A 12,722-nucleotide genomic window follows, 5' to 3' on the forward strand; every position below is an offset into this window, starting at 1 on the left:
CACAATGCATAAAGTAAATTATAACAAGAAATTTGAAGGAGCCTCTTGTCCAAGACAGCCTTCCTCCAAACATCAGAACTCTCAACTTTGTTTAAAAACTTCTCACAGGGCATACTGATTCCTATTGTAGCATCTGTAAGTCATCTACAGCCTTTTGCACTAAGGGGATGGGAACTGAATAGTTAAAAAAATTCTCTTTGCTCAAATTTAGATACTTCATTGTATCAGCATTCAAATCCCTAAGATCAATGAAATTAACCATTTAAAACGAAGCAATTTTAAAAATATAATTAGTAAAGATGACCCATTCTTGCTATGAATTTAAAAAAAAAGCTTCAATGTTGCCTATGCAAAGTTCTTTATCCTTTAGCATTTTCTTACAATTCTTCATGCATCTGTGTCATGCTTTTTAGCAATTTTCATATATGGACACCTAATTTACTTTGCTCCTGGCCTCCCCTCATAAGTAAAACACAGTGTGAATGCCCCTCAACTTGCTGTGCAAAAAGAATAGAAACTGGCAATATCACTTACATTTAAATAATAATTGACAATGAAAATAGCAAATACAAAATTGAGCATATTCCAGAAATGAAACTTAAGTCTGAATTACATAGAGTAAAACGCAGAAGCAGGACTTTCAGGCCAACTGACTGGTCAACCTGAATTCATAACCCTATCTAAACATCATGGCAAGTAAAGGAGTCATGTTTCTTCAGAATTCTTTCTTAGTGTAAACAATAACTAATTCATAACCCAAATTTTGGACGTATCCAAATACATATTGTCTATACTAAATCCCCATTATTTTAAAGGTCCAAATTATGTCACTTCATTGTCTTTGTTTCCAAAGACAATTGCTCAGCCTGTGTAGCTTTTCCTGGTAGTTATTAGCATTTAAGATGGCATTATCTTTGTCCAGTGCCTAAATCTCAAATCATTTTAACCTGGAAGATAGACATGATCTGAGAATTCACAGGGAAAATATCAACACATTACATTTTCAGCAATGCCACAAACCTAGCATTTTCATTACAAAGATTGTGGTATTCTTGCATCATGGTTTCATGTTTCTCAGCATCATGACACATTTTCTCCTGCTCCTTTTTCAAAGTAGTCTCCAATTCTTCTAATTGGCCTTTTTGCTTCAGCAGTGCATTGTACCTGGACAAATAATTTAACTAGAATTAATTTTTATAGGAGAATTAAACATAAAATACAAGTCTTGAATTTCTATTTTAAAAGATCTCAAAGAATAGTTTTTAAAAATATCTTTTAAATTTCCATGCATTAACATAGTCATAGTCATAGTTTATTGATCCCAGGGGAAATTGGTTTTCATTACAGTTGCACCATAAATAATTAAGTAGTAATAAAACCATAAATAGTTAAATAGTAATATGTAAATGATGCCGGGAAATAAGTCCAGGACCAGCCTATTGGCTCAGGGTGTCTGACCCGCCAAGGGGGGAGTTGTAAAGTTTGATGGCCACAGGCAGGAATATATACTATAACATATACTAGAATAGAAACTGGCAGCAAACGCCAGAATAAACATAATTATCTCAGTGCAACATACACTGTTTGAACATGCTAACACAAGGGGTAAGGAGAGGAGTTGCAGGATTAAGGTAGGGAAGGAACAGTGGACAGGTAAAACAGCAAAGGGATAAAGGTGAAGAAAAATGAAATAAGGGAAAAGGGAAGGCAAAAGAATGAAATAAATAGTAAGGTTAAGCTTATGTGAATAGGAGGAAGTGATAAGGAGAGCAAATGAGTCAAAAGGTATACATAGATAAAGTTTATAGATCTAGAATCTGCATAATTTTAAAACAGGATATTAAATAAAAGGGAATGTTATTCATCTAATATCTATCGCTTTAAAACATTGAGTCACATTAAGTAACATCCTATCTGTGACTATAATCTTAAGTGTTGACACAAAAAAATTAAAATCAAATTGTCATGTCTACTCAAAGATTTTTCAAAGGGTAATTAACCCTTCTCTTAACCTGGGGTCAATCCTTACCCCCATGCTACCCAAGGGAACTTGGCAAGGAAATTGTCCTCAATTTTGTGATTTCCCCTCACAGCATAAATACCTGCTAGTTGGCTGGTCAAAATTACCCTCAGTGTGAGGGTAAATGGCAGAACCTGGACGGGGGGGGGGGGGGTTGCAAAATCTAAGGGAAGATGGGAATAAGCAGGATCAGTGCATGGTGGCTTAGACTCCGTGGCCCAGTGTCAGTACTCTATGAAATATTCAACTTGAAATGAAACTTTCTTCACAAGTTTGACCTGCACAACATGAAATATCCAATTCAGGTTGAAAACTGGCACCAGAAAATAAATAAATGTGAACATCTTAAATACAATTCTGAAGGGAGATGCTGGCAATATAAGGTAAAGAGCTGACACTGAGATTCAGAAGAAATGCAGTAAAATACATGATAAGTAATTTATCAAAATATCAAAATCCTTTGATGCAGTGGCTTTCAAACTTTCTTCCGGTGACCCACTTTAACCATATTTACCGTGCAACGCAATAATAATAGCATCAATTCCTCCCAACTGCAGCCTGGTGCTTAATTAAAGGAGCAAAGAGAGCAATTGATTTTTTTAACACACCCCAACACACCCAAAGGACAGTACAGCACCTCCCACCACATTTTGAAAGCCACTGCCTTAAAGAGGCATCATTGCAAATAACTGTCTTTCTGACATGTCCAACTGACACTTAAGTATTTAATGTCTAAGTAAAAACTTTAAAACTACCTGTCCTCGAGATCTTTGTGTTCAACTTCTAAATTTTTATGAGCACATTTCAGACTTCCATGTTTATTAATGAGACTCTCATATTCAGTTGCCTGATGCTCATGTAACTTTGCTAGCTTTTCATGATCTTTGACAAGTGAATCATACAATAATTTCAATTCGTCCTTTTCTTTCATCAGTAATTCATTCTCATTCTCCAAAGACAACTGTTGGTTCTGAAGCTGAGAATTCTGAGTCATCAAGGATGCGCTTTGGGAACCCAGTGTAGAATGCTCCACCTATCAAAGAAACGTTAATTAACCATTATTTCAAATGGTCTAATCACCATTAAATTGCATTCTAAATAAAAATTCTTCCTCTATAATGAAAACAGTCTGGATTTAACTGGGGAGGGGAGGGCTAATATAGTAGAAACTGATGATTCTTGCATAAGCTCAAAAGGATTGCCTTTTGGAGTTTCTGCAAGTGCAAATGGCACCGGCAACAGGGGCTTGGGCCTGTTCACTAAGTAAGTACTCATTGTTCATCACCTCAACCATTTGGATTTGACAAATGATAAAGGAACAGAATAAAGGTAAATTAGAATAAAATCAAAACAAAAGTAGAAGTATTGGCTGGGCTAAGAAAAAATGAAGGTAGTATTTAGATGATTACAGAAAGAAATAACTTTTTTTTGGAATATTTCAACTATAACATGCAGCTTCAAAAGTTTCTTTTTGGACGCAGATATTAATTGGTTTTAATATAACAACTAATTAAATCAAAGGGGAAAATCTGCAGATGCTGGATGTCTGAAATAAAAACAGAAAATCGTTACTTTAACAACCATTAATTAAATGAACCTACCATATAATTATCTTTTCTAAGTTAATGGAGCAAATCCAGAAAATCTTATGATCTACAGGAGGTTAAGGTCTTATTTTCATATATGTAATTGTCTAAGAGTGAAACATAAGTAGCAACATAGGGGATTTCATAAATCACAGGATAAGACTTTTTTTGTATTCAGTTGCTAGTTGCTTTACACATTATAAATGGACAGCACAACTATCATTATTCCTGTAATATTCTGGGTCACTGGATCCATTAAGCAAGGCATGATCTGAAGCCAAATTTCATTATTGTTATGAATGAAAATGTGTTAATGAGTTATTATTCAAAATATAGAAGATAAATGAACACCCAAGTTTCCCTTGCCCAGTCTTTCTTTGGTTATATGTTTCTGAGCTAAAAGGGAACAAGCACCAATATATTCTCAGATTGCATCAATAATTGACCATAAATTGCTTGATAGTACCTTCTTCAGCACTTTTTCTAATTTTAGTGCTGAAGATCTGCCCCTCAACATGATGTATCATTCAAGGCAAACAAAAGAACAGATTCAGAAGAATCTATTCATTGACAGGAAAATCATATCAAACCAAGGAGTGCTACCATTAAGGTATGCTTTTGACCACAACACATGAGGTGGTTAAATCATTTTGTAAATACATAAAAAACAATTGTTCTTCTTCAGTAAGATGCTAAGTAAGATTCCTTAATATGATAATGAAGAAAGGTAATCAATCTGAAAGTCTTTCTCCAAGACCTGATGAGTATTGGCAAATTTTTGGTTTAATTTCAAATTTTCAGCATTTACAGTATTTTAATTTGTACTTCTCTGTAAGTGGTAAGATAAAATAATTTTCATTTGAATTTCAGACTCTCAGAAACTTAGGAGGCAAAGACAAAATTGAAAGCCAGCATGACAAACCCCCACAAATCCCCTCCACAATCTCCATCAGCACAAGGCTGTTTGCTTAACCCCCTGCTCTCCTCACTTTATACTTATGACTGTGAGGTTAAGTACAGCTCCAATACCATATTTAAGCTTGCAGACAACACCACTGTCATTGGCCAAATCAAAAATGGTGACAAATCAGCATATAGAAGGGAGATTGAAAATCTGGCTGAGTGGTGCCACAACACAACCGCTCACTCAATATCAACAAGACCAAGGTACTGACTATTGACTTCAGGAGAAGGAAACCGAAGGTCCATGAGTCAGCTATCATCGCAAGATCAGAGGTAGACAGGGTCAGCAACTTTAACTTTTTTGGTGTTCAGAGGATCTGTCCTAAGCCTTGAATGTAAGTAAATGCAATTATGAAGAAAGCACGGCAGAGCCTCTGCTTCCTTCGAAGATTGTGAAGATTCAACATGACATCTAAAAACTTCGACAAACTTCAATAGATGTATGGTGGAGAGTATATTGACTGGTTGCATCACAGCCAGGTATGGAAACACCAATGCTCTTGAACGGAAAATTCTACAAAAAGTAGTGAATATGGCTCAGTTCATCATGGATAAAGCTCTCTTGAACCTGGAGGGATAACTTCACTCACACCATTACTGAAATGTTATCACAACCTATTACACTTACAAGGACTCTTTCATCTCATGTTCTCAATATTTATTGCTTATTCATTTATAATGATTATTTTCTCTTTTCTATTTTCACAGTTTGTTGACTTTTGCACATTGGTTGTTTGTCCATCCTGTTGGCTGTGGTCTTTCATTGATTCTATTGTGTTTCTTGGATTTACTGTGTATGATCACAAGAAAAAGAATCTCACGGTTGTTGCTGGTGCCATATGTGTACTTTAATAATAAATTTACTTTGAAACCATTCAGAAAAAATATATTAAAAAGATGCATTTGAAAAAAAATGTTAGCTGCACACACCTTTCAATCAAGTGGCAAAAATATTTAACTTAAGTCAAAAAGCAGGATTTATTTCTTATAACCCTTAATATCTAAAAAACTTTATATTCATCTAAGGTCCTATAAGACCATAAGACAAAGGAGCAGAATTAGGCAATTCAGCCCCATCATAGCTGATCCCAGACCCCACTCAACTCCATACACCTGCCTTTTTGCCGTATCCTGACAGATGCCCTGATAGATCAGGAAAGGATCAACTTCTGCCTTAAATGAACCCACGGACTTGGCCTCCACCACAGTCTACGGCACAGCTTTCCACAAGATTCACTGCTCTCTGGCTAAAAAAATTCCTCCTCAACTCTGTTCTAAAAGGTCACACTCAATTTTGAGGCTGTGCCCTCTAGTTCTGGATAACCCTAACACAAGAAACATCCTCTCCACACTATCCAGTCCTTTCAACATTCGGTAGATTTCAATGAGATCCCTCTGCATTCTTCTAAATTCCAGCTAGTATAGGCCCAAAGCTGCTAAACACTCCTAAATGTTAACCCCTTCATTCCCAGAATCATCTCCATGAATTTTCTCAGGACTTTCTCCAATGACAACTGTTGACAATACTCCATGTGTGGCCAGACTACTGTCTTATAAAGGCTCAGTATTATCTCCTTGTTTTTATATCCTATTCCCCTTGAAATAAAAGCCAATGTTGCATTTGCCTTCTTTACCAAACTCAAGCTGTAAATTAACCTTCTGGGAGGCTTATACGAGGAATCGTAAGTCCCTCTGCACTGCTGATGTTTGAACCTTCTCCCCATTTAGAGAATAGTCTGTACTATTGTTCCTTTTACCAAAATGCATTATCATACATTTCCCAACACTGTATTCCACCTGCCACTTTTTGCCCCATTCTTCCAATTTGTCTAAGTCCTGCTGCAATCGCATTGCTTCCTCAGCACTACCTACCCCTCCACCTATCTTCGTATTATCCACAAACTTTGCCTGAAAACCATCAATTCCATTATCCATATCACTGACAAACAATGTGAGAAGTAGTGGTCCCCATAATGACTCCTGAGGAGCACCACTAATCACTGGCAGCCAACCAGAAAAGGCCCTCTTTATTCCCACTCACTGCCTCCTGCCTGACAGCCATTCTGCTATCCATGCCAGTATCTTTCCTGTAATACTATAGGATTTTATCTTGTTAAGCAGCCTCATGTGAGGCACCTTATCAAATGCCTTCTGAAAATCCAAGCAAATGACATCTACTGCCTCTTCTGTGTCCACCCTGATGGTTACTTCCTCGAAGAACTCTAACAGATTTGTCAGGCAAGATTTCCCTTCACAGAAACCTTGCTGACTTTGACTTATTTTATCATTAGTCTCCAAGTACCTCAAAACCTCATCCTTAAAATAGACTCCAACACTTTCCCAACCATTGAGGTTAGGCTAACTGGCCTATAATTTTCTTTCTTTTGCCTTTCTCCCTTCTTAAAGAGTGGAGTGACATTTGTAATCTTCCAGTTCTCCAAGACCATGCCAGAATCAAGTGATTCTTCAAAGATCATGAACAAAGCATCCATTATCTCCTCAGCAACCTCTCTCAGGACTCTAGGATGTGGTTCAGGTGACTTATCCACCTTAAGATCTTTGAGTTTGCCTAGCACTTTTTCCTTTGTAATAGGAATGACACTCACTCCTGCTCCGTGACACTCACGGACCTCTGGCACATTGCAAGTGTCTTCCACAGTGAAAAAAGTACCCACTGTTCACCTACCATTTCTTTGTCCCCATTACTATCTCACCAGTATCATTTTCCAGTGGTCCAGTACCAACTCCCAATTTCCTTTTATTCCTTAAATAACCGAAAAACTTTTGGTATCCTGCATTATATTATTGACTACTCTGCCCTATTATTTCATCATTTTCCTTCTTATAGCTTTTTAGTTGCCTTTTGTTGGATTTTAAAAGCTTCCCAATCATCCAACTTCCCACTCACTTTTGCTACCTTATATGCTCTTTCCTTGGCTTTTATGCAGTCCTTAACTTCCTTTGTCAGCCACAGTTGCCTACCCCTGCTATTTGAGAACTTCTTCCTCTGTAGGAACTATTCCCACCTCTGCTCTGCCGTCCTTCTTGCCAGTATTCTCCTCCAATCCACCTCAGCAAGTTCCTCTCTCACGCCTCTGTAATTCCCTTCATTCCACTGTGATACTGATACATGTGAGTTATGCTTCTCCCGCTCAAATTGCAGTATGAATTCAATCATATTATAATCCCCTAAGGGTTCCTTTACGTTAAGCATCCTAATATGTTCTGGGTTATTAGACACTCAGTCTAAGATATCCTTTCCTTGGCTCAAGCACAAGCTGCTCTAGAAAGCTATCTTGTAGGCATTCAACAAATTCCCTCTCTTGCTATCTGACACCAACCTGATTTTCCCAATCCCCTTGCATATTGAAGTCCCCATTACAATTGTGTCATTATCCAATACCAATCCTTCAGAGTGGTGTCTTTTAAATTATTGATGGTCAAGAATCACTAGAGTGCTGCAACATAATCAAACTTGCATGGCTACAAACTGGTCGTTCAAGATAAAAGTCAGAACTTGTGGCCGCACTGAAATGTCTTATTTTTTAAAATTCCCTGTGCTAGTTTGGAAACCAATATCTTAGGTATTAGCATAACGATTAGACTTTCAAGCTATCAAAGCTATCTCTTTCCAAGATGGAAATGATAGAGCTGGAATTTAATGCTAAATCTTGTGCAAGGGAGCTGTTACACTTCTTTATTTTAGCAGGGCTACTGGTGCCCTTAATGTCATGTATGCTCTTTAGGATACGTAACATTTACAGTCACAGTGTCGCACAGTTCAGAAACAGGTCCTTGGGCCCATCATTTCTATGTCAACATTTTTGCACACCTACACTAATCCTAGGATTAGTGCTATTCAAATATTGTTCCATTCGAGTCCTCTAGGGAAGAAATTGTGTGTGATTTCTGATAAAATTGGCACTTATACTGTTCTTGCCTCTGCTTGGTTTCAAGCTACTCATACTCAGTGACTTGCCATGTAATGATCGTGGCTCAACATTGTGGTTCCAGCAACCAATATGTACGTAGTAGTTTTTTTTCCAGTCCTGCTGAAGGTTTTTGGCCCAAAATGTTGACTGTACATTTTCCATAGATGCTGCCTGGTCTGCTGAGTTCCTCCAGCATTTTGTGTGTGTTGCTGGGATTTCCAGCATCTGCAGATATTCTCTCATCGGGGTAGTTAGCATCAGTGTTATTAATGAAATACTATCTTCTTCTTACCTTTGTGCCTCAGCAATTCAAGGATGGGTAGGTTGAAGTGTGATCAGCTGTCACCAATTTCTGTATCCACTGTTTCAAATCTTTTTTCTTCCTAACCAAACTCTCAGAATCAGAATCAGGTTTAAAATCAGTGACATACAGTGGCATGCAAAAGTTTGGGCACCCCCGGTCAAAACTTCTGTTACTGTGAGTAGTTAAGTGAGTAGAAGATGAACTGATCTCCAAAAGTCATAAAGTTAAAAATGAAACATTCTTTTCAACATTTTAAGCAAGATTAGTGTATTATTTTTGTTTTGTACAATTTTAGAGTGAAAAAAGGAAAGGAGCACCATGCAAAAGTTTGGGCACCCCAGGAGATTTGAGCTCTCAGATAACTTTTACCAAGGTCTCAGACCTTAATTAGCTTGTTAGGGCTATGGCTTGTTCACAGTCATCGTTAGGAAAGGCCCGGTGATGCAAATTTCAAAGCTTTATAAATACTCTGACTCCTCAAACCTTGTCCCAACAATCAGCAGCCATGGGCTCCTCTAAGCAGCTGCCTAGCATTCTAAGAAAATTAAAATAAATGATGCCCACAAAGCAGGAGAAGGCTATAAGAAGATAGCAAAGCATTTTCAGGTAGCCGTTTCCTCAGTTTGTAATGTAATTAAGAAATGGCAGTTAACAGGAATGGTGGAGGTCAAGTTGAGGTCTGGAAGAGCAAGAAAACTTTCTGAGAGAACTGCTGGTAGGATTGCTAGAAAGGCAAATCAAAACCCCTGTTTGACTGCAAAAGACCTTCAGGAAGATTTAGCAGACTCTGGAGTGGTGGTGCACTGTTCTACTGTGTAGTGACACCTGCACAAATATGACCTTCATGGAAGAGTCATCAGAAGAAAACCTTTCCTGCTTCCTCACCACAAAATTCAACGTCAGAAGTTTGCAAAGGAACATCTAAAGAAGTCTGATGCAATTTGGAAACAAGTCCTGTGGACTGATGAAGTTAAAATAGAACTTTTTGGCCGCAATGAGCAAAGGTATGTTTGGAGAAAAAAGGGTGCAGAATTTCATACAAAGAATACCTCCCCAACTGTTAAGCGCGGGGTGGATTGATCATGCTTTGGGCTTGTGTTGCAGCCAGTGGCACAGGGAACATTTCACTGGTAGAGGGAAGAATGAATTCAATTAAATAGAACTAAAAGCCTTTTGCAAGGAAGAATGGGTGAAAATCCCCCAAACAAGAATTGAAAGACCCTTAGTTGGCTACAGAAAGCATTTACAGGCTGTGATATTTGCCAAAGGGCGTGTTACTAAGTACTGACCATGCAGGGTGCCCAAACATTTGCTTCCGGCCCTTTCCTTTTTTTGTTATTTTGAAACTGTAAACGATGGAAATAAAAAAGTAATCTTGCTTAAAATATTAAAGAAATGTGTCATCTTTAACTTTATGCCTTTTGGAAATCAGGTCATCTTTTACTCGCTTAGCTATTCACAGTAACAGAAATTTTGACCATGGGTGCCCAAACTTTTGCATGCCACCGTATATTGTGAAATTTGTTATTTTGTGGCAGCTGCACAGTGCAATACATAAAAAATACAAAAACTGTTAATTACATAAGTGTATATACAAATGTTTGTATACACACACACACATACATATATAAAATTAAATAGTACAAAAGGGGAGCAAAATAGTGATGTACAGTACTATACAAAAGTCTTGGGCACATATATATAGCTAGGGCGCCTAAGACTTTTGCACAATACTGTAGTAATTTTATGTACTGCACTGTTCTAATGCCGCAAAAAAAAGCAACAAATTTCACGACATGTGAATGATGATAAACCTGATTCTGATATGGGTCTCTATTGTGGACTCAGAGAGGGAAAGGAACAGGAAGAGGGGAGGAAGTGAGAAGCATCAGAGAGACATTGCTTGTGTCTCAGTACTGAGTGTGTCTGAACCAGTGCCCCCTCCCCACCCATGGCACTCCTTCTCTGCCACCTGACCCACAACCCTCCCGCGATGCTCCACCATTGCCAACATCCTTTGCTCCTGCCAGATTTACAAACTCGCTCTCCACTCCAGGTTGACTATATATATACTTAGCTGTTCCTAAAACATTGAGTGTGTGTCTTCAGACTCCTGTACCTCCTCTCCGACAGAAGTAATGAGAAAAGAGCACATTTTGACTGACAGGAGACCTGAATGATGGATATCACTTTTTTGAGGCATCACCTTTTGAAGACGTCATCATGGGGAGGCTACTGCCCATGATGGAGCTGGCTGAGTCTGCAACCCTCTGCAGCTTTTTCCAATCCTGTGCAGTGGTCCTTCATACCAGTGAGTGATCCAACTGTAAGAATACTCTCCAAAGTACACTTGTGGAAATTTGCTGGAGTCTTTGGTAATATACCATATGTCCTCAAACTCTAAATGAAATATAGCCATTGGTGTGCCTTCATCATTGCATCAATATGTTGGGCTCAGGATAGATCTTCAGAGATGTTAACAACTAGAAACGTGAAATTGCTCACCCTTTCCACTGCTGACCCCTCAAAGATGACTGGTATGAGTTCGTAAACACGAGGAATTCTGCAGATGCTGGAAATTCAAGCAACATGCATCAAATTTGCTGGTGAACGCAGCAGGCCAGGCAGCATCTCTAGGAAGAGGGATAGTCCACGTTTTAGGCCAAGACCCTTCGTCAGGACGTAGACTGTACCTCTTCCTAGAGATGCTGCCTGGCCTGCTGCGTTCACCAGCAAATTTGAGGTGTGTTACTGGTATGAGTTCCCTTGAATTCCCCTTCCTGAAGTCCACAATCAATTCCTTGGTCTTACTGACATTGAGTCTTCCCTCCCTCCATTTCTCTTTTCACCATTTCCTTCTGAATTGGTCCACATATGACCCTACCTTCTAATCATTCTTGATTTGGCTACAGCCAATTAGCAGTACCTGCGCTAACTCTGGCATAAATGTAATTGTTTAAAATTACTGCAGTTGGTTTGAAATTCCATAATATCACTGTATCTAAATTGACAGATCAAGTGAAAACAAATTTACATTTTGTTGTCGCAAGGATAATAATTTTTTTCAAACTTGAGTTCTGACTTGAAAATTGATCATGAGAGGATTTTTATCTGATAAGGAAGACTTCTGAGGGGTAGTTAATAGTAAACAGGAATCTTCAAGTTTACAGATTGATCCTATTTCATCTCTGAATTATATAAAATGCTTAGTTGAATGGATATGGATAAATAATGTTACAGAATAAACTGGAAACTGATCTTACAAAAGAGTTTCAAATTTGTAAATAATATTCATCTGAATATGCAATGTTCCTGAGCAATAGAAGGTGCTGCCGAATGCATGGACTGTAGATTTATACTAATCTGTGAAATCTCTCAGTCCAATTTCCATCAAGGAAAGCATTAATGCAAAAACATTGTTAGCATATAGAATAGTTTTATGCAAACCCTTCATAATTCATTGACAAATAAGCATTAACAATAGATTCTGACCTGTAACTTGGCATTCTCTGTCTGCAAAGAGGTATTGTGCACCTGCAATGATGTTGTTTGTTTCTGAAGTGCAAGAATTTGTGATTGCAAGTTGTTATTCTGGGTTTCCATCTGTTTCAATTGCGTTTTCAAGGCCTGTTTCTCTGCTTGAAGTGTTGCATTCTTTGAAAGGGGAAAAATTTTTTAATTAACTTCAGAGAAGAAGAGCCTCCAGCGTTCTTTATTTCAAAACCACTATTTTCTGCAAATTACTTTGGTGTCATAGATTTAGTCATTTCTTTTTCATGTAATATACTTACAAATATTGTACATTTAGTAAAATATTTTGTAATTTTGTCAGATTCAGAGTTGAAAATTATTTATTGTGCTTATTTTGTATCTCTGATCAGAATGATAAATGAGTTTTTGCTAAAATAACACTTCCA

At 37.8% G+C, this 12,722-nt stretch overlaps 1 protein-coding gene across 22 annotated transcripts in view; it reads right to left on the reverse strand.

The window, feature by feature from the left end:
- The window catches only part of LOC134350558 (girdin-like), a 280,107-nt gene that overhangs the window by 77,439 nt on the left and 189,946 nt on the right, over positions 1-12,722 (reverse strand). For all 22 annotated transcript variants that reach the window (XM_063055910.1, XM_063055909.1, XM_063055907.1 and 19 more), the window contains 3 exons: positions 12,298-12,459; positions 2,776-3,053; positions 1,021-1,164 (listed from right to left, as the gene is read on the reverse strand). In XM_063055910.1, coding sequence (XP_062911980.1) covers positions 1,021-1,164; positions 2,776-3,053; positions 12,298-12,459 — 584 coding nt within the window. The remainder of the gene's footprint in view (positions 1-1,020; positions 1,165-2,775; positions 3,054-12,297; positions 12,460-12,722) is intronic.

This window comes from Mobula hypostoma, chromosome 8 (assembly GCF_963921235.1).
Source record: "Mobula hypostoma chromosome 8, sMobHyp1.1, whole genome shotgun sequence".
Classification (NCBI taxonomy): Eukaryota; Metazoa; Chordata; class Chondrichthyes; order Myliobatiformes; family Myliobatidae; genus Mobula; species Mobula hypostoma.